Source organism: Euprymna scolopes, chromosome 14 (genome assembly GCF_053919585.1).
Source record: "Euprymna scolopes isolate OS-2025 chromosome 14, ASM5391958v1, whole genome shotgun sequence".
NCBI classification, from domain to species: Eukaryota; Metazoa; Mollusca; class Cephalopoda; order Sepiida; family Sepiolidae; genus Euprymna; species Euprymna scolopes.
In genome coordinates this window covers 32545794-32566479 of record NC_136495.1, presented here as the reverse complement: position 1 = coordinate 32566479, position 20686 = coordinate 32545794, and the positions used below count along the sequence as shown (strand labels likewise).

The 20686-nt window shown below is 31.7% G+C and overlaps 1 protein-coding gene across 1 annotated transcript in view; it reads right to left on the bottom strand.

Moving 5' to 3' along the window:
* Positions 1 to 652: 652 nt before the first annotated feature.
* LOC145292932 (protein-lysine N-methyltransferase SMYD4-like) overlaps positions 653 to 20686 on the bottom strand; it is a 75900-nt gene continuing 55866 nt past the window's right edge. Inside the window, exons 13-17 of the mRNA XM_080139103.1 lie at positions 15204 to 15277; positions 13572 to 13690; positions 7795 to 7975; positions 4442 to 4555; positions 653 to 951 (exon numbers count right to left, since the gene is read on the bottom strand). Of these exons, the coding sequence (XP_079995229.1) occupies positions 686 to 951; positions 4442 to 4555; positions 7795 to 7975; positions 13572 to 13690; positions 15204 to 15277 (754 nt within the window). The 3' untranslated portion in view covers positions 653 to 685. The remainder of the gene's footprint in view (positions 952 to 4441; positions 4556 to 7794; positions 7976 to 13571; positions 13691 to 15203; positions 15278 to 20686) is intronic.

Below are 20686 nucleotides of genomic sequence, written 5' to 3'. Positions count from 1 at the left end.
TACTCCAAAATTCATGATGTTGACCATCTTATAATTTATTCCTTTAATTCAGTTGACTTATACAATTTAGAATATACATTGGAATGTAACTTTTTGTCATTTATTCTCTATATTGCTCTGTAATTACATTGAACTTCTTATATAATGATTGATATATAATAAGAAAATAAATATATATATATATATATATATATATATATATATAGATAGATGTATATATATTGGTGTTGGACTGATTAATCAGAATCGGAAAAATCAGAACTTTTTGGGGTATTTGAAACGGTATTGGAATAGAAAAATTTGTGCCTATTTTTTTATGCCAAAAACGATTCTTTTGTCTTTAATTTGATTTTGTTTGAAATAAAATCTCCCACTGTTGGTAGTAATGTTAAAATAATAAATATTTATTGATTTTAAACTAATAAAACTAAAATTTATAGACTATTTACAACAAGTTATTTTTATATTGGAGAATAGTTAAATATTTAGAGGTTTACAAAGAATCGGAATCAGTAATTTAGAATGGAATTGGTAATTGTATCAGAATCAAGAAAAATATTGAAATCGTCCCATCACTAATATATATATATATATATATATATATATATATATATATATACACACACACACACACAAAAGATTATCTAAAATTACACAAAGAACAAAAAATCCCAAAAAACTCTAATTAAATTGCCATAAGTGTTTTAGTTTTTAATTCATTTTCAAAGGCGATCAATTCTTTGATTTCAGGACAGTCAAGGCCAAAATGTATCTGGAATATCTTCTTTGCTTCTGCTGTAGATTTCAATGCATCTTTCATCATTCCGGCCAAGGATAAAATATCACAATATTTTTGGTATTCTCGTGCCAACTCAAGGCTGCAGCTTCCATATGACTGTCTTGTGATGGAGATGCTGCGTGATAAGAATTTGCACGCTTCTTTGTACTGACCTGGAAGAAAAAGTAAGAAATGGGGCAATCGTAAAATGCATCTTTATTAGAATATTTTATAGTAGGTGGTGGTGGTGGGGGGGTGGGGTGAAGAAGCCCGGTTTTACCCGGGCATAAAACACGCTTAAATATGCTATTTATTGAGTCCAGATTTTGTGCATATCATTATAGAGTTGTGATTTCAAAAGTTAAAAAAAGAAGTATTTGAGTGCTATTAGCTAGAATTGAAACCGGAACTGTAGCATTCAAAGCTGGTGACATTACCACTGTATCAACAAAAAATTAAAAATTAGAAATAAATTAACATGAATGTACAAAATGTCTAACAATTTTTTAAATTTTGACCTCTTAAAAACTATTTTAACCGGCTAAAAACCCATAAGAGAACGGTCCATAAAATATCCAAATCATTTGAGGCCCCAAGCGCTGCTCTGCAACTTTTAGTTTCGGAAGAGATGGAGTTTGAAAATATGGAGACGGACAGACAGACATATAGCGTTTTATATACGAGATTTTATTTGTATGCTTTTTGTATTATTTGGATTCTTCTAACTACTGTTCTCATCTTGAAAAATAAATCAAATCTTTAATCTTTGTGTTCCAATAAAATCAATCTGAAAGTTTGTAGAAAGCCAGTATCTGGATAGGAGCATCATACCACCTATAAAACTTAATGGGCACGTTTATATTATTTAATTAATTTATATATATATACTAGCAGGTCGTCAGGCATTAACCGGTTGTTAAATACGCATAAACATCATATTTTAATTAATGCAAAATTCTTATTTATTATAAACAGAAATACCCTAGGTATTAAACGTAACATTAAATTCCTTTTAAAACAAGGCTGATAGCCATTAGTCGCGTGCTCTCATGTAATGAATGAATGCGTGAATGTAGGATTGACATGAAATTCTTAAAGATAAACTAAAATGACTGAAAATGGGCTGAAATGACTTAAATAAAAAGTAAATGACTTAGAATGACTTTAATGAACTTAAGGAAGAAGTGAATGAACTTAAGAATGACTTGAATGCTTAAAAAATAACTGGAATCCTTCAAAAACAACTTGAATGATCTGGAGAATGACTTCAATGGCTTTCAGACTGACTGGTTGTAAAGTGGGTGATCATTTTACATTAAATTAATACAAAAAAGTGATTCCCCACTTTATGTCACAAAGTTAAACATGTAGTAAGAACATATTACAAGCATGTAGTAAGAACAGATGGTATTTATTTGCTCCCCCACCGAGCAAATTAGGCACAAGGCCAATTTTTAATGTGAGGAGTGAAGGGAGGGGAAAGGGAAAAAGGGGACCAGCTCCCGAGAGGTGGGAAATGGAAGCTGGTTAAAGGTCAGGTATGTGAGGTTGTCCCCACATCTGGTCTTTGCTTGCAGTATCTGCCGGAACAGATGGTATTTATTTGCTCCCCCACCGAGCAAATTAGGCACAAGGCCGATTTTTAATGTGAGGAGTGAAGGGAGGGGGAAGGGAAAAAGGGGACCAGCTCCCGAGAGGTGGGAAATGGTTGCTGGTTAATGGTCAGGCATGTGGGGTTGCCCCCACATCTGGTCTTTGCTAGTCATAGCTAGTCATAGCTTGCAGCATCTGCCGGAACAGATGGTATTTATTTGCTCCCCCACCGAGCAAATTAGGCACAAGGCCAATTTTTAATGTGAGGAGTGAAGGGAGGGGGAAGGGAAAAAGGGGACCAGCTCCCGAGAGGTGGGAAATGGGAGCTGGTTAAAGGTCAGGCATGTGGGGTTGCCCCCACATCTGGTCTTTGCTAGTCATAGCTAGTAAAAGCTGCAGTATCTGCCGGAACAGATGGTATTTATTTGCTCCCCCACTGAGCAAATTAGGCACAAGGCCGTTTTTAATGTGAGGTAAAAACCAGCTCCCCTAAAAGTAGGCAAAAAGGGGGCACTCTGGTTACCAAAAATAATAATTGTCCCAGTATAGAGGGTTTCCCCTCCATTGACTGGTACAAATTATCTTAAGTGCAGCATCTGCCGGAACAGATGGTATTTATTTGCTCCCCCACCGAGCAAATTAGGCACAAGGCCGATTTTTAATGTGAGGAGTGAAGGGAGGGGGAAGGGGAAAAGGGGACCAGCTCCCGAGAGGTGGGAAATGGGAGCTGGTTAAAGGTCAGACATGTGGGGTTGCCCCCACATCTGGTCTTTGCTAGTCATAGCTAGTCATAGCTTGCAGTATCTGCCGGAACAGATGGTGTTTATTTGCTCCCCCACAGAGCAAATTAGGCACAAGGCCGTTTTTAATGTGAGGTAAAAACCAGCTCCCCTAAAAGTAGGCAAAAAGGGGGCACTCTGGTTACCAAAAATAATAATTGTCCCAGTATAGAGGGTTTCCCCTCCATTGACTGGTACAAATTATCTTAAGTGCAGTATCTGCCGGAACAGATGGTATTTATTTGCTCCCCCACTGAGCAAATTAGGCACAAGGCCGTTTTTAATGTGAGGTAAAAACCAGCTCCCCTAAAAGGGGTCACTCTGGTTACCAAAAATAATAATTGTCCCAGTATAGAGGGCTTCCCCTCCACTGACTGGCACAAACCATCTTAAGTGCAGCATCTGCCGGAACAGATGGTATTTATTTGCTCCCCCACTGAGCAAATTAGGCACAAGGCCGTTTTTAATGTGAGGTAAAAACCAGCTCCCCTAAAAGGGGTCACTCTGGTTACCAAAAATAATAATTGTCCCAGTATAGAGGGTTTCCCCTCCATTGACTGGTACAAATTATCCTAAGTGCAGTATCTGCCGGAACAGATACTACACTTTGATCTTGGCCAAAAAAAGCTAAGAACAGCATCTATTAACAACAGATCTTTGATCTTAACCAAAAAGGCCAAGCACAAAAGTGTTATGAACAGACCGACTGACGGAGTGACTTATAGAGTCGCTTGCATGCAACTAAAAATGAAGCAAAAAAAATATGGAAAGAAACTGAGACATGTACATATGAGTATTATGTTTTTTCTAAACATTTCACTTCTTGTAAGTAAAAAAAAAACATATGATAACCAGCTTGACACAATCTTTAAAAGCTGTTTTCAAACCTACTTATTCTTAACATAAGTAATCTGTCATGTGAAGGATTCATGTATGCACAGTGGTGAAACAGTTAAGAAATATGTATCTGAATATGTGAATCCCCCTACCCATGTACCAATTTTTCAATTAAACCAATTAAAAAGTGTTCCACAAGTTTTTAATTATTGTTGAGTTATCTCTCGTTTTTTTTTTTTTTTTTTTTAAAGATTTTTTCAAAATGACAGGCAAGGCAGCCATTGCTAATGATAAAATTTTATATTTTTATTTAAAAATAAAATTACTTGATGAATTTACATGATTTTTGAAATATGATGTTTTCGTTCTGTCTCGGTATGTACATCTTACAGATTTTTCTTTATTTTGGCTTCTTAATATGGGGGAATTCTGGACAAGAAACAAAATTGCTTACCTAATGAGGCCATACATCTGGCAATGCAGTCTAGGACTTCCCCTATCTCACGGTCATTTTCAGGTAACTCAGCTTTCCGTAAAGAATAGGCTGATTCAAATAGTTCCAAAGCAACTGTGAAAGAAAAAGAATATAATTGAATACATTTAGATGACAAGAATTTTTAAGATATGTCCATACAATCTATGTGAAAATTAATAAATCCTGCCTGTGATTGTAGCAAGTTTCAGCTGCTACAAATTATATCGTTTGTTAGTTTCTTAAACTTTTCAGATGGTCAGAATTAAATAAATCTATAAATATAAAAGCGAAAATGTATGTATGTGTGTATGTATGTATGTTTGTGTGTGTGTTCGCTTTTTCTGTATGCCTACAAAAGGCTTCTTTCAGAGAAGCGGTCGGTCGGTTCACAACTTTTTAAAACTTTTTATATCACATATAAGTCATAATATCTCACAGTTAACAACGAAGCTCGCCTGTCTATTTAATTTGGTCGATTTCGGGAAGATAAATATTCAACATTTGTCGCTCGCCGCATGTGGGTTAGTCTTTTCCCTATAACATCTTGAGAAAATAAAAATTAAAAAAAGCGTTCCGCAGTAAATGAATATTATCCCGCAGTCAAACTTGACCTCATTAACTCATTAAAACGTCACCTGCCAAATCCAAGTAATTAAATAAATTCAAACGTGTTTCCGTTAGCATCTCGCGGTGGGGCAATGATTAACGTCGCACGTTTTTTTTTTCACACTTTAATTTACAACTTTGTCTCAACGGTTCGGGTTCGATCCTCATACTTACCTTTTTTTTTTTTAACCTACCCCACACACCTCCAAACACCCGGGCAACGCCGGGTACCCCTCGCTAGTATAAATGAAAACATTTTGATATTAAAAAACTTCTTAATTTAATAATTGACTCCTGTTTTTCTAGCATGCTCTCTTTCATGTTTGCCTCGTTTAACTGTCTACTGTGAAAGCTACTCTTTCCACTTAGAGCCTTTTCCCAGTTTTTTTTTACTCCTTTTCACACACAAATAAGGTGCATTGCCACTTGGATATAAGGGATTATGTCTAACAGTGGATCATGGGAAATTGCGTAGCGAGATGTTTGTTCACATTACATTTAAACTACTGGATGTCAGTACAGTCAGGAAAGCAGGAAACAAAAAATAAATTCCAAAGTCTAGCAATCTGAGATTACAAAACTATTGGAATAGGTTTTTAGGCATCTACAAAGCTCAACAGTGAAGAGGTGGGATTTTGCAACTTGTCAGGTTTCTTGACAGTATGTACGTTGAGTTCAAAACAGCACATTCTATTAAAGTACTTGTAAAACAAGCATAGAGATGAAACACTGTGGTGATATGACAGAGGTTGGAGATTGGCTGACAGTGCGGAAGCTATTAGATTTAAGACTCTTTTTTAGCCCTGTATAAGAGGGAGATTAGTGGCAGATGTACAAGCCCAGATCTGACAAGAATACTCTATGCATGGGGGAATGGTGGCTTTATAAAGGTATGGGATACTCTCAAGTGTGAGTAATTTTCTAGCATGATAGAGGGAGCCCACCTTATTATATTTGTTGAATCTTTCTGTTAAATTTACTCAAAAAATATTTAGATTGTTCATTACCATAACTCTCTTCAATCAGATTAAAAATACTTGAAATGTTAACTATAGAGAATTGATAAGTCCCACCAAAAACAAAGGCTCATCAGAAAACTTGATCTCATTCACAATATCATAGAAAAAAATTGTCTATAATATTTAACCAAATATATGCAATTATAAAACCTTGACTTATCTGTTTCATTATTAATACTTCGTTGAAAGTGTCCTCATCTCAATAAATATATTACACTTTGTTGTGAGACAGAAACTTGTCTGCATCATGGATTCTTCCAGTACTATATTAAGATGTGAGATAACACTTTCAATGAAGAGTATCGTAATACTGTAGAATCAGCAAGAGTACTAGTAGTGCAAAGTGTCCAAATTGGACATCAACAGATAGTAAGCTCCACTTACTCTTTATTCTATTCTAACCTTTTGTTAATATATCTTTCTTACACCCGTGTTCTGTGTTTTCCTTCTGTGGTCCCTACTTTCGGTCCACATCACACTTCTCAAAATATTTTATTTCAGATAAGAATCCATTTCTTCTTACTGACATAAAGAGGCAGTAGGAGGTACTATTCCCAAATAGAAAGAGTACTCCTTGTGCTACTCTTTCAAAATATGTTCTCAAAGTGGATCTTGGGTTTACTTTCAGTAGCCATGTAACTCTTGCTTCCCTTATTTTGTCTTTTCGTCTAGGAGCGATGTTTCTGACAAAGAGGGAAGAATTGCTGTTTTCTGGGTAAGAATTTATTCCATCATGTATCATTGGCAAGTTTTTGATCTTGATGTAAGGAGCTAAAAAAAATACTTTAAGTGGCTTCATACCTTGTCTGGAGCGATTTCCATAAAAAAAGGGGCCATTATTAAATTTGTAGTAATCTGAAAGAGAGACAGAGCTACCAACTTTATTGAGAATATTACTACGTAGATTGGCATTGCTTAAATACCCTGGATGGAACCGGCATTATCCCTATGCTGGTTTAACCAGCTTCCTCTAAAAGAAGAAGTTCCATGGAAGTATGAAATTCACAAGCAGTCCCTAGTCACATGTATATCCCCGTTAGGGGAGATGATGATGTTACGTTTTTGCAACTCTTGACGAGAGGTGTGAAAATCCTCCTACATACAGTACCTGGAATTCCCAAATTGGTCACTGATTTTAGTGATGACCAGGCTCAACGTTGCTTAACTTTGGTGACCTAACTGAAACCGGTGTGTCAACGTGATTATGCTGTATATGTTCGAGATAATCAGTAAGAATAAAAAGTAGTTCGATAAAAACTTCTTTTGGTAAGTGATCAGCTACTTTATTTTATCCCAAATGGATTCTGTATCTGATTCTGTAGTTTTTCACAGGATTTTGTTTTTAGCATTCAACGTTTTATTTTTAGCAGTCTTTAGCATGAATTATAATAGATTTTGTTTCAGCACTAAATAACCAGTGCTACCAAATTAGGCTGTCTGAAGATACTGGTTTCCAGATCTAAAATGCACCAAACATTGATTTTACTGGGTTTTCTTTCCTGCTAAGCCAAAAACAAAAGCAATAATTTCCCTCTACAAAACAACCAAACCAAACACCTTGAATAAATATGTATAAGATATAAAGACCTTGAAGCATAAAAACTTTTACTAAAATTACTCGATTCAGTATTAAATAATTAAAAAAAAAGGGTTGATATGCCATAAAACAAATAAATCAAATCTTTAAACAGGCCATCAAGTACATACCTTTAATGTTACCAACATCCAACTGGTAGAGACCCTTTGTAAAAGCTTGTTCAGCTTTTGCAATATTAGACGATCGATCCGTTGGGGACTTTGAATAGCCGCATTGGTTACATGTCAGCTGATTAGTTTCCGCAATGAGGTGGATCGGGTTGCGATTTATACACTTTGGACAAATCCCATCCTAGATTTAGGAAAGAGAATATTATTCATTGTGATTTAAGCATGGAAGAAATGTACATAAATAAATGAAAACAATAAAATCGAAGTATACAAAAAAAAAAACAATCATCGTATTCTGGTTAACAATCGTTTTACAAATTGTTGTTGTTGTTGAATGAGTTTTACAATCAGGTCTTTATTTATCCCTCTTTCTCTCAAGTCCTTTTAACATAATACATATGAACGTGTATGAGAGTATCAATAGCAGATGAAGGATGGATGGCAAGTGATTGTATTTGCAGCAGGAGCAGCACTTGAGTGCGTATGCAAATTGATAAGTGTGCTCAGGTTTGCATCGGAAGAAAAAAAGGATACCACGTAGTCAGGGAAAAAGAAACAAAGTCGGTGCCTAAGGAGATGGATGTGTAAAATGAAGGCGGGAATTGGCCGGCTGTGGCCAGTGTGTGGTCAAAAGAAAGAGAAACGCTACCAGGTTAGATGGACATGTGACAGCGAGAGATTTTTTAGTAGTGTCGAGACGGAAAAGTAATGATGATAAATGCTCTTGTTATAAAAAAAAAATGCTGATCTTGATTTTTATTTAATCCTTTTCCAGTTTTATTTTTATGAATTGCTAAAGTATAATTTTTATGAATTGCTAAAGTATAATTTTTATGAATTACTAAAGCATAATTTTTATGAATTACTAAAGTATAATTTTTATGAATTGCTAAAGTATAATTTTTATGAATTGCTAAAGTATAATTTTTATGAATTGCTAAAGTATAATTTTTATGAATTGCTAAAGTATAATTTTTATGAATTGCTAAAGTATAATTTTTATGAATTGCTAAAGTATAATTTTTATGAATTGCTAAAGTATAATTTTTATGAATTGCTAAAGTATAATTTTTATGAATTGCTAAAGTATAATTTTTATGAATTGTAAAGTATAATTTTTATGAATTGCTAAAGTATAATTTTTATGAATTGCTAAAGTATAATTTTTATGAATTACTAAAGTATAATTTTTATGAATTGCTAAAGTATAATTTTTATGAATTGCTAAAGTATAATTTTTATGAATTGCTAAAGTATAATTTTTATGAATTGCTAAAGTATAATTTTTATGAATTGTAAAGTATAATTTTTATGAATTGCTGAAGTATAATTTTAATAAATTACTAAAGTATAATTTTTATAAATTACTAAAGTATAATTTTTATGAATTACTAAAGTATAATTTTTATAAATTACTAAAGTATAATTTTTATGAATTACTAAAGTATAATTTTTATGAATTACTAAAGTATAATTTTTATAAATTACTAAAGTATAATTTTTATGAATTACTAAAGTATAATTTTTATGAATTACTAAAGTATAATTTTATGAATTACTAAAGTATAATTTTTATAAATTACTAAAGTATAATTTTTATGAATTACTAAAGTATAATTTTTATGAATTACTAAAGTATAATTTTATGAATTACTAAAGTATACTTTTTATGAATTGCTGAAGTATAATTTTTATGAATTACTGAAGTATAATTTTTATAAATTACTAAAGTATAATTTTTATAAATTACTAAAGTATAATTTTTATGAATTACTAAAGTATAATTTTTATGAATTACTAAAGTATAATTTTTATGAATTGCTGAAGTATAATTTTTATAAATTACTAAAGTATAATTTTTATAAATTACTAAAGTATAATTTTTATGAATTACTAAAGTATAATTTTTATGAATTGCTAAAGTATAATTTTTATAAATTACTAAAGTATAATTTTTATGAATTGCTAAAGTATAATTTTTATAAATTACTAAAGTATAATTTTTATGAATTACTAAAGTGCATATCCATTTCTATCACTTCCTCCCATGTTTTCGTTGATTTTCCTCTGTAAACTGGATTTTCTACATTAACTAACCCAAGAACTCTCATCCATTCTTTCAACGTGACTATACCATCAAAGTATCCTGTTCTGTATAGATATCTCTATACTCTCTAGATTTAATCTTTCTCTGAGATTGTCTGATTAAAGCCTTTCTTTAAGACTCACATTACACATCCATTGTATCATTCTCATATCATTTCTATTTATGCAATGCATATCCTCAACCCTTAATGGTGGATTCATTTTCATACAGCAATCACTGTGAAAAAAATTGTGCACTTAGTCTCTCCAGAAATGAAACTTGGTTGCCTTTGTAGTTTCATTGCCATTAATATATATATAACTTCTATTTTACCTATTAAATACTGGTAATACTAAATATCTATACAGAATGAATATATCACTTTATTACATATATATATATATATATATATATATATATATATATATATATATATTTGTATATTTTGACAGCAAATCATTATTCAAGCACGTTTGATTGAACACGACAGAATTATTCTTTTTTCTGATTTTTCTGGGTATCTTTTCCATTCGCCAAGCAGTCTTTTTTATTTCAGCTGGCCTGCTGTATAAAATGGTGCCCAAACAGAAGCGATCGTTGTTCTTATTGTTTTCTTTTTCTTTTCCTTTGAGGCTTGGTGTATTTATAATTATTCTTTTTTTCATTGGTTATAAAGGTGGGTGCCAAAAACAAAAAAAAACTATAGATACTACAAGCCTCAAAGGAAAAGAAAAAGAAAACGATAACAACAACAATCGCTCCTGATGATAATTGGACGCAATGATAGAAAACACTTCAGAAGAATATGGCTGAACAACAACGTTTAGTCGCTATTTTATACAACATGCCAGTGGAAATAAAAAAGACTGCTCGGCGAATGGAAAAGATATCCAGAAAATCCAAAAAAAGAATAACTCTGTTGTGTTCAATCAGATGTGCTTGAATATATATATATATATATATACATGAAATAATTGAAGAAGGCCAGAGAGTACCTTGGCCGAAATGTAGAAACATATGAGTGCATCTGCACAACTTGTCGTGTGCATGTGGAGTTGAAACAAAATCTGTTAGGCATAACTTTCTTATAAGAAAGAATGCAACTGATTTGACAACACCACTCTTAGAGACATGTTTATTGAGTCCCACAATATGAATTACATTGTCAGTCAGTAAATAATCATTTGATTTATGATCATGAAAAAAAAAAGAGTATCCTTCTCCATTTTAATCAAAGCTTTGTTCTTATAGAATATCCATCTAGCTCTAGCTCAAGTAAATGACAACATATGACACTGAAAGTTAATAGGAATACCTTTTACTCTGAGCTGTGCTGAAAAGGAATTAAAAACAGCTAATAGTCAATCTTTACAAAAATGGCACCGCATATTTTTGTAAGTTTTAACATTGCCAATATATCCTGCTAGTATGCTATCAAAACTCCAACGACATTGACACTGCAAATTATATTCTTATGCCAAGATATCCGATTAGTCAATATACCAATCACACATTAATTTACTTCTAAAGAAAATAGTACATCAAAATGTGACTGCTACAGTTTATTATAACAATTTGTGATCGTTACACAGAGAGAGAGAGAGAGAGAGAGAGAGAGGAACAGTGAATTTCAATTTGTAAAGTGCATTCGTTTTTAGATTATGATTTTGTTTATAAATAAATGTATCAACTGTAGTTGAGGTTTAGCCAAAGTCTTTTTTTCATTGCCTACTATACAGAGTAGAAGAGAACCCTACTCTTTCCGTGGATGGCTCCATTTATCCTTAATCCTCACATCGCATTGATGAATGTTTAATAAGGAGGCATCAAGTACCATTTGTCGAGTTTTTAGTATGACTTTACTGAGGATTGAACCCTGTTAAAACATCTACCTTCTGCTAACTACTCCAAAAACTGCAAATTAAAATTTTCCAGATTTTCGTCGCCCTTAAATACAAGATACAACATTATGTGTGAAGTGTTTTTTTCTGTTGATCTAAAATTCCCTTCTAAATTTGTCAGCCAATGACTTTTTTTACTTTAGGGAAAGAAAATTTGTTTTTATACTTTTAACATAATGAGGAAAAAAATAGTGTTTATGTTACATGATAAGGGCTGTCCCCTTTTCATGTAAGTATAAAAATAGAGAGATTACTTAAAATGAAAATAAAATGAGAGAAAGCAGAAATCGAACCTTGGATATAAGTTTTAAAGAACAATAGGTTTAAATGGAATGTCCAGTAAATTGTTAATTCTGATGAAATAAATAATAAATAAACTATTCAATTGTTAGAAAGAATGTGGATAATAAAATATGGGTAAAATAAATTAGATATGTAGGTTGAATTCCTTTGTAAAAAAATCAAAGAAAAAATAGGTTATTGGGAAATCATATGTCGAAAACGTGCAAAGTCGTGCATGTTGAAACACGTGAATTTTGCTCACGTGGCCAGACATGCATGGATGTCTCAATATAGGAAGTGAGAGTTAGTTAGAGACAGTCAGTGAGAAACTCAGAGAGAGTCTGGAGTTTGGAATTCGAACGTCTAGGAAGCGAGACGATCACTTTGAAACTAAAATGTGAAGCTTTGAATTCTTGATGACGAAAACCACGGCTGGTTGTGACAAAATAAACCATCATGTGTTTTATAAAACGTCGTCTTGTCTTATGATTCTACAAAAAGGTAAATTGAATTGTATTATATGTCTATATATCTGTGTTATAAAATGTCATTACATACACGTCTCGACATCTCATATCCACAATGTGAATCTACATCTCATGTCTACACGATGTCTTAACAGTGAACACTATCTCATCATTCAAAGAGCTTCTTCTTCCATTCTACACGTCTAAGGAATGAACATTTAATATATAAGAATCGTAATAACATGAACAATCTCTCTAAGTCTCTTACAACAACATCTCTTTATCTCTAAGATTCTCTTTTAATGAAACCCCTATATGTAACATTTATATCTCTTAGAATCTAATGTTGAGAACGTCCTAATGTTTAGAAACGGATCAACTAGTTGCGTAAACGTGTTGGGCTTGATATTTTAGTAGTGCATATGAATAGCAGACATTTCAGGTGAAAAAATGAGGCACAGAGAATTGAAAATATCTCTGGCTGGAGTCTGGCCAGCCAAGAGATGTTTTCTTTAAAATAAGTATCTCATTGAACAGCAAATCATGCCAAGACGAACTTATGTAAGAAAAGTGATGTCCAAGATTATCTGCAGATAAACTCCTTTGAATGGAGACTGTCTAGTCATTATCTCCAGTGGAAATTTTGATTAGTTAACTTCTTGGTGGTCAAATGGTGACCAATAACAAAGGCCAGAATCAGTTAGGAGTTAAAAGATTCCAGGAGACAGGAAGCGGGGGTAGTTAAAGACAATCTGCTGAGTAGGACAGAGGCAGTCAGAGCTGGACGTTAGATGAGGCACCCACCTCTTTGCTGTAGAAGCCCCTAGATGCTGGAAGGTTTTTTACTTTGCTTCTCTTGGAATGCTTGCCTTTGGAATTCTCTTCTTGCTTCCATGATAGTACTAACATGCAGAAATGTAAGTGTAATCTAGCCAACACATCCGCCAACTAACCTGTCCACTCTAATATAAATGTTGATGAAACAAATAAATATAAAATAGACCGAAGAGACACAATTCCAATATCATAAATAGAACTTACTGGTGCAAGAGTTTTCTGTTGAAGAGCATTCCTACAAGATTGACAATGGCATTCAAAAAAATATTGGTCCTTCAGTAGTTGCTGCCGTTCTTCAAAGCTCATCCTGTAACTATGGGGTCCTGAAAAGAAATTTGTTAGGAAAGTTATTAAGTTCATCCCCTTTTCTCAAAGACAGGCCAAGAAAAAAAAAAAAAATCACTCAAGTTATTGGCCTTTCAGTACTTCGTATCAGAAATGAAAAATTACTGAAATTTAAAAGCAAGATAATATCAGGTTGGAACTAAAATTCAATTTGATCTTTAGCTGGTAAAAATAGCTGTTATGGGGTCAAAATTTTAAACATTTTTTCTAAACAGTTCACTCCTTGTAAGTTAAAAGAAATACTCCAGCTTAGATTGAAACCAAAACCTGAAGACAGTAAGCCAGCTTGACATGATCTTTAAAAAGTATTTTCAAACCTACTTATTCTTAACATAAGTAATCTGCCATGTGAATGATTCGTGCATGCACAGTTGTGAAACAGTTGACAAATATAAAAATCCGATGACCCTTTCCTCAAATATCAATTTTTCAATTTTGACCTCTTAACAACCCTTTTTTCGGATGAAAACTGATTAAAAAGTTTTCCACATATCTGAATACCATATATACCAAATTTCAAATCTGTAGATCAAAAATTCATTTAGTATATAGGTTGAGAAGTTGCTTCACATGTACACACATTCTCAACTTTATGGATATACTAGCAGTTCAGCCCGGCTTTGTTTGGGCCCTATGTACTGTTCATAACTTTATGTGCATATATATATATATATATATATATATATATATATATTAAAATGTTTGACTCATGTCCAGGTAACCTACATCTAAAATTTCAAGTGTTTAGACTCAAAATTGGCGGAGAGTTTGGTAGAGTCTGCAAAGGTCAACTCTTTTAACTTTGATCTCTTGGCAGTCACATTTTCGCTCAAAAACTGATTAAAAAGCTTGATGCCTGTCTGAATACCCTTTATGTAAAATTTCAAATGTTTAGACGCAAAATTGGCTGAATAGTTTGCTAGAGGCCACAAAGGTCAAATCTTTTGAACTTTGAACCCTTGGCAGACAAGTTTTTGGTCAAAAACCGATTAAAAAGCTTGCCATATGTCTGAATACACTTTATGTAAAATTTCAAATGTTTAGACCAAAAATTGGCCGAGTAATTTGGTAGAGACTGCAGAGGTCAATTTTTTTTTTTTAACTTTGACCCCAATTTTAACCACTTAACGTTTATTATTTTATGCTCAAATCAAATTAAAAAGTTTGATCCATGTCCAAGTAACCTACATCTAAAATTTCAAGTGTTTAGACCCAAAATTGGCAGAGGAGTTTTGTAGAGTTTTCAAAGGTCAAATTGTTTAACTTTGATCCCTTGACAGCCAAATTTCTGGCTAAAAATCGATTAAAAAGATTTTCCCAAATCTCAATATCTCATGTCAAATCTCGACTGAAAATTGACAGAGTAGTTTGGTAAGGAAATGTACACACACAGACACATACACAGACACAGAGAGAGAGAGACAATTTCACTTTTATAGATATATAGATAGATTATGGCATATTATAGAAAAAAAAAGAAACCTGCCTTACCATAACAGTTGAAGATTTCCCCTCCTTCTTCTACTTCCTTAACCGCACGAACAATCAAAGTGTCCTTCTGAAAACTATTAAGAAATGAAACAGAATAATTAAACAAGGATTAGCAAATTCAAAAAGAAGCAAACACCAAAATAATTTTGAACTTTCTCTGATCAAAATAAAATATAATAATCAACTGGAGGATTGGGAGGTGACGGTGGCTAAGTGTTTACGACAAAGACTGAAAACATGATTGTGTCAAGTTCGAATCCAGTTTGTTCCACAGAAACACATACACTTAGGATGTTGGCAACCTTCATGTGATCCCTCTTCTAAATAACCAATGACTTTCTAGAAATAACTCTTGAGTAAAAAAATATCGGGAAAACCAATGCCAACAATAAATTCATCTAATTCATATGAAATGAATGAATGGGAACTACAGTAGAACCCCGGGAAATGGTGGCCGTAGGATATGATTTTTTCGGATTACAATATGGAATACAATGTTTTTCCAGCCCCTAGTTATGGTATTTGCTCAGCCTTACAATGTTATTTATAATATTATTTGATTATATACATGTGTATTATATACATATATATGTATTTTATCACTAATTTTTTATGCCATATCCCGTGGTTTTACTGTATAGATACAATTCTAAGAAGAATTTATGAACAAGAAAAAATAAACAGGAACAATAGATTAGTGACCTAGCAAGGCCACAGGGGAGACAACCAAAGCAGCAAAACTAAAGCTGTTCTGCTAGGACACTATATAGAAATGTAGGCAAATTTGAGCATATTTTATTGGTTTGTAAATACAGGTTCTTTTCTACCAATTGTCATAAAATATTAACCATAGAATATTATTATAATATTCAAAAAGCCTGCAAATTTTCATGTAGTTTTGTCCCATAGAACAAAAGATATGAGCCCTTCAATATTCAATTTGGCTATTAGTGTAGATATATCCATATATATATTATATAAAACTCACTTTGTGTGCGTGTGAGTTCCTTCGTTATAGGTTCCAAAACGGCCGAACCTATCTTTTGTAAATTTCACACAAAAGTAATTTATATGTCTGGCAGTGTTCTTAGATATGTTTTGTACTTAAATTCATCTGATAAGTATTGAAAATCAAAGAAATCCGATTCTAAATAATTTTTACAGGGGACTATTTTAGGTTGCACCGACAAGGGAGATAATAAAATCTCAACAAATAATTTCTTCTTAGAAAAAAACAGATTTGTTGACATCTAGAAACATAGCTCAGTGGTAGAGCATTTGACTATAAATCGAATAATCTAGTGTTCAAGCCTGGGTGTACATCACTATTTTATTTTAACTTTTTACTTATTAATGAATTCAATTTACAATGAAAGAGATTCCATTAAAAATCCCCACAAATCATTTCTTTGTTTACATATTTTAAAACTAAACATTAATCAGAAGGAAGTTTTCAGGGCATTCATCGTCAAGCCAAATATCAGCTGACGTGATATTGTAAATAAACACAGACAGAATTTGATGAACAACATTATCATTTATTTTATTTTTTGCTTCCATTAGCGAATTAGTCCACTAGGCAAATTATTTCTCGTAATATATAAAATACAATAGAGGATTGATTCTATAATAATACATATGCATAAATTAAAATATCATGTTTAAATGTATTGTACAACCTAGCAATGCCGAGCGTCCAGTTAGTATATATATATATAGATATAACATTGTCAAAAAAGGTAGTATAAGTTTCAAATCTCAGCGACTATTGATCAGAATTTGACAAATGAACACTCATTGCTCATTGGAATGGTAATGGCCTGAATTGTTTAATGGGTTATGTGACATTTGCCCTTAAGGTCACACATTAAAGGGATCATCCATCATGAAGAACCTATTTTTGACACTTTTTTACAGCAATAAAATGTTCCACCATAGTCATTTGTTTTCCTAGTTTTGCCTATGAATTACAAAATATATATTTCCCCAAAACCTCTGGTCTTGATGGAAGGGAGACTAAAAATTGCTGCTATAGTTTCAAATGATCTGAAAGAACAGCAAGGGGAGACTTGATTCCAAATATTTCTCATATGTTATATCGTCCCTCTTTGGTTTTCATACATAAAATAAATTTCAGTGTATAAGGATTATTTGATACTGGAGATATTCATAATCATACCCTATTTCCAAAAGAGGGGAGATATAATATATGAGAAATATTTGGAATCAAGTCTCCTCTTGCTATTATTTCAGATCATTTGAAACCATAGCAGCAAGCTTTAATCTCCTCTTCATCAAGGTCAGAGGTTTTAGGGATATATATATATATATATATATATATATATATATATATATATATATATATATATTTCTGTGCAAATATATTTTCTCATAATATATACCAATCCTTATTTAAGAAGTTCAATGTAATTTGTCATTTATTCAATATATATATTTTTTTTTTTTCAAGAAAAAAATTAAGTATAAATTTCAGTTTGTATAACACTGTAAACTTAAAGTCTATATAAATATTAATATCAATATTTATAAGACAATCCCAACCAGATGAAAAAGCTCAATATAGAGCAATAGTATCAGTGAAAATTTGGAATCAGATTTTGTAAATCAAAAATTTACAACAAATTATTTCAAAAGGAATACAAATATTTAAAGTTTTTTCCTTATTCTAAGGCGTTTCAATGAATGTTTCATATAATCAGAGAAAACGTAGTAAGCAAAATAATATTTATAGGTAGTCTATAAATATTGCTGGTTAGCACATAAATTGAAAACTAAAGTTTGTATGAAATTTTATAAGAGGGCAAAACTAAATGATATTCCAAGATAGAGTCCAGGCTTAATGAAGTACAAATATGATAGTAAAATCTAAGGCTATATTCTGACTATCCTCTATACATTCTCATGGTCCTTTTGAGTCTCTTTAATAATTTCTCTTTAGCACCCCCCCTCCCCATAATATGCTAATTAGTGCATAATTCCCCTCTTATTTAATTTTTAAATTAGATTCCAGTTCACCATAAATATTTGTATACAATTCAATATGGTCTTAAACCTTCTCTCTTAACTGCAGCCAAAACTGATTAAAAAATTTCTTGAGTATATAGAGGCTGTACTTATTTTTCCTGTATATATAATGATACCCCATTTTGAATTATTTTAATTAATTAAATAAACGTTTTTTTTTTACCTCTCTAATTTATATTAATTTTCAGATGCTTTTGAATATGTTTTGCTTTCATAACAATAATTATTTTTAGAATTATAAAATTAGATATGTGAAAACATTTTACTTATTTTCATTAGCATCTTACACCAATCTTACTTCATAAAGTTACCATTAAATGTAGTTTTGTTATAATTTTATTGTAGTAAATTAATTTTATTGTAGTAATTTAATTTAATTGTAGTAAATTAATTTTATTGTATTTAATTTAATTTTATTGTAGTAAATTAATTTTATTGTATTTAATTTAATTTTATTGTAGTAAATTAATTTTATTGTATTTAATTTAATTTTATTGTAGTAAATTAATTTTATTGTATTTAATTTAATTTTATTGTAGTAAATTAATTTTATTGTATTTAATTTAATTTTATTGTAGTAAATTAATTTTATTGTATTTAATTTAACAAGATTAAATGAAACAAAACATTTCTTACTCCAATCCATAATAGAACCCAAATCAATTTCTAGATCAACTACATATTTCAACTGATCTGAGGAAGATGGGTAAGAAGCAATACCAGAATAGAGGCTGGTGTCATCAGCATAAATAAATTCATATGAATTAATGTTCATGTTCATCTCATTAATGACACCATATTTTTCTCAAATGAATTGATTTCTTTTTTCTTTTGATTACATTAGGGTCTTATTTAAAAGATTATATTATCAAAGTTACCAAAATGTTAATAGTTATCAATTTATATGAATAAATACAAAAGTTTTAGCCCTGTGTTTACAAAAAAATGAAATAATTATTACTAGGAAAGTGGAAGGGGAACCTAGCTTTGCCCGGTCGTAAAATAAACTGAAATATATTTTACTTCATGCAGATTTCATATTTATTATTACAGAGGCAATTCTCTATTGAATATTATATTGTACCTAATATATAGTACTGATTTCAAAAGATTAGAAAAATCACTTGGGTGCCATCAGCTAAAATCAAAACCAAAACGTTCTCTATCATTTGAGCTATTGACAGGTAGATGAGAAAGACTTAAAATTAAACCACTTCAAGCTATGAATGAATTTGCGCATGCACAAAAGTAATAGAAATATGTCAGCAAGTTGAAATGAACATTTTGCATTTTAATTTGCCGACATATTTCTGTACGCGTTATTCATCCATCCAAACAAAGATTTTACTATGCTTGGTGGATGATTACCATTTCTTGTTAATTTCACTGTTATGTGACCAGTAGTTTAAAAGTTCATTGGTTAAATATTGACACACAAACATTTATATAGATTAAAATTTTGGTTTCGAGTCATTAAAAAAAAAGAAAAGATTTTATTTGGTGGGTTGTCTGCCAGTGGAAAAAATAATTAAAATTATTAACAAAATATTGTGTACTACTGTATCATTATTAGTTGGCAAAGTGGCATAGTGTGGTGGTTACAGGCATGGACTGCACATTTGGTGTGGTTGGTTCAAGTTCTGTCAGTTCCACGGAATCACTTTCTCTAATACACTGGAAAGATGTAAGGATCTATGTATCTTCTATCCATTTATAGATTTAATTGTAATATAGACTAGATTTTCAACTAATCTAACAGAAAGAAAAACTCTGAAATAACGCAAGTCTTTGTCTGTTGTCCTGGACTTTTACATGCCACTGAATTTAAGCAATATTGGTTCAGGGGGAATGCTGTTCGATATTGTTCACTATTAACTTTACAGAAAGATGAAATAACAAAATTATTAACAGAAATTTTAAGTATCATATAAACTAATTTTATTTCCATCATAACTAGCATATGCAATGAGAAAATTTTGAATAAAAGCTATTATCAATTTTGCAAGATAGAATTTTGTTGAGTTTCATAAAAAAAATGTGCATTACCCATGTTGCTAGAGATTTATAATTTTGTTTTCAATATCATTTTGTTACTAAATTACTTATGACTGGTAATGCAAATCTTGCATGGAAAGTAATCCAGAGGCATTAGAGGTAAGTTGAGAGATCATAACTAGTTTGTGCGCAAGAAATGTAAAACAATGTAGCTGGATAAGAATTTAGATGGGGAATAAATATATATGAATGCTGATGCTATTTAAACGTTTAGTTACCTTGGTGATACCATTGGAGCACAAGATGGAACAGGTGGCAGTGTGATTGCAAGAATTAGACAGGATGGAGTAAGTTCAGTGAATTTCTGCAATTACTAACTAGCAGTCGATCAAGGAAAGAGTCTATTAGTAATGTGTACATAGTGCGATGGTGTATGAAAATTA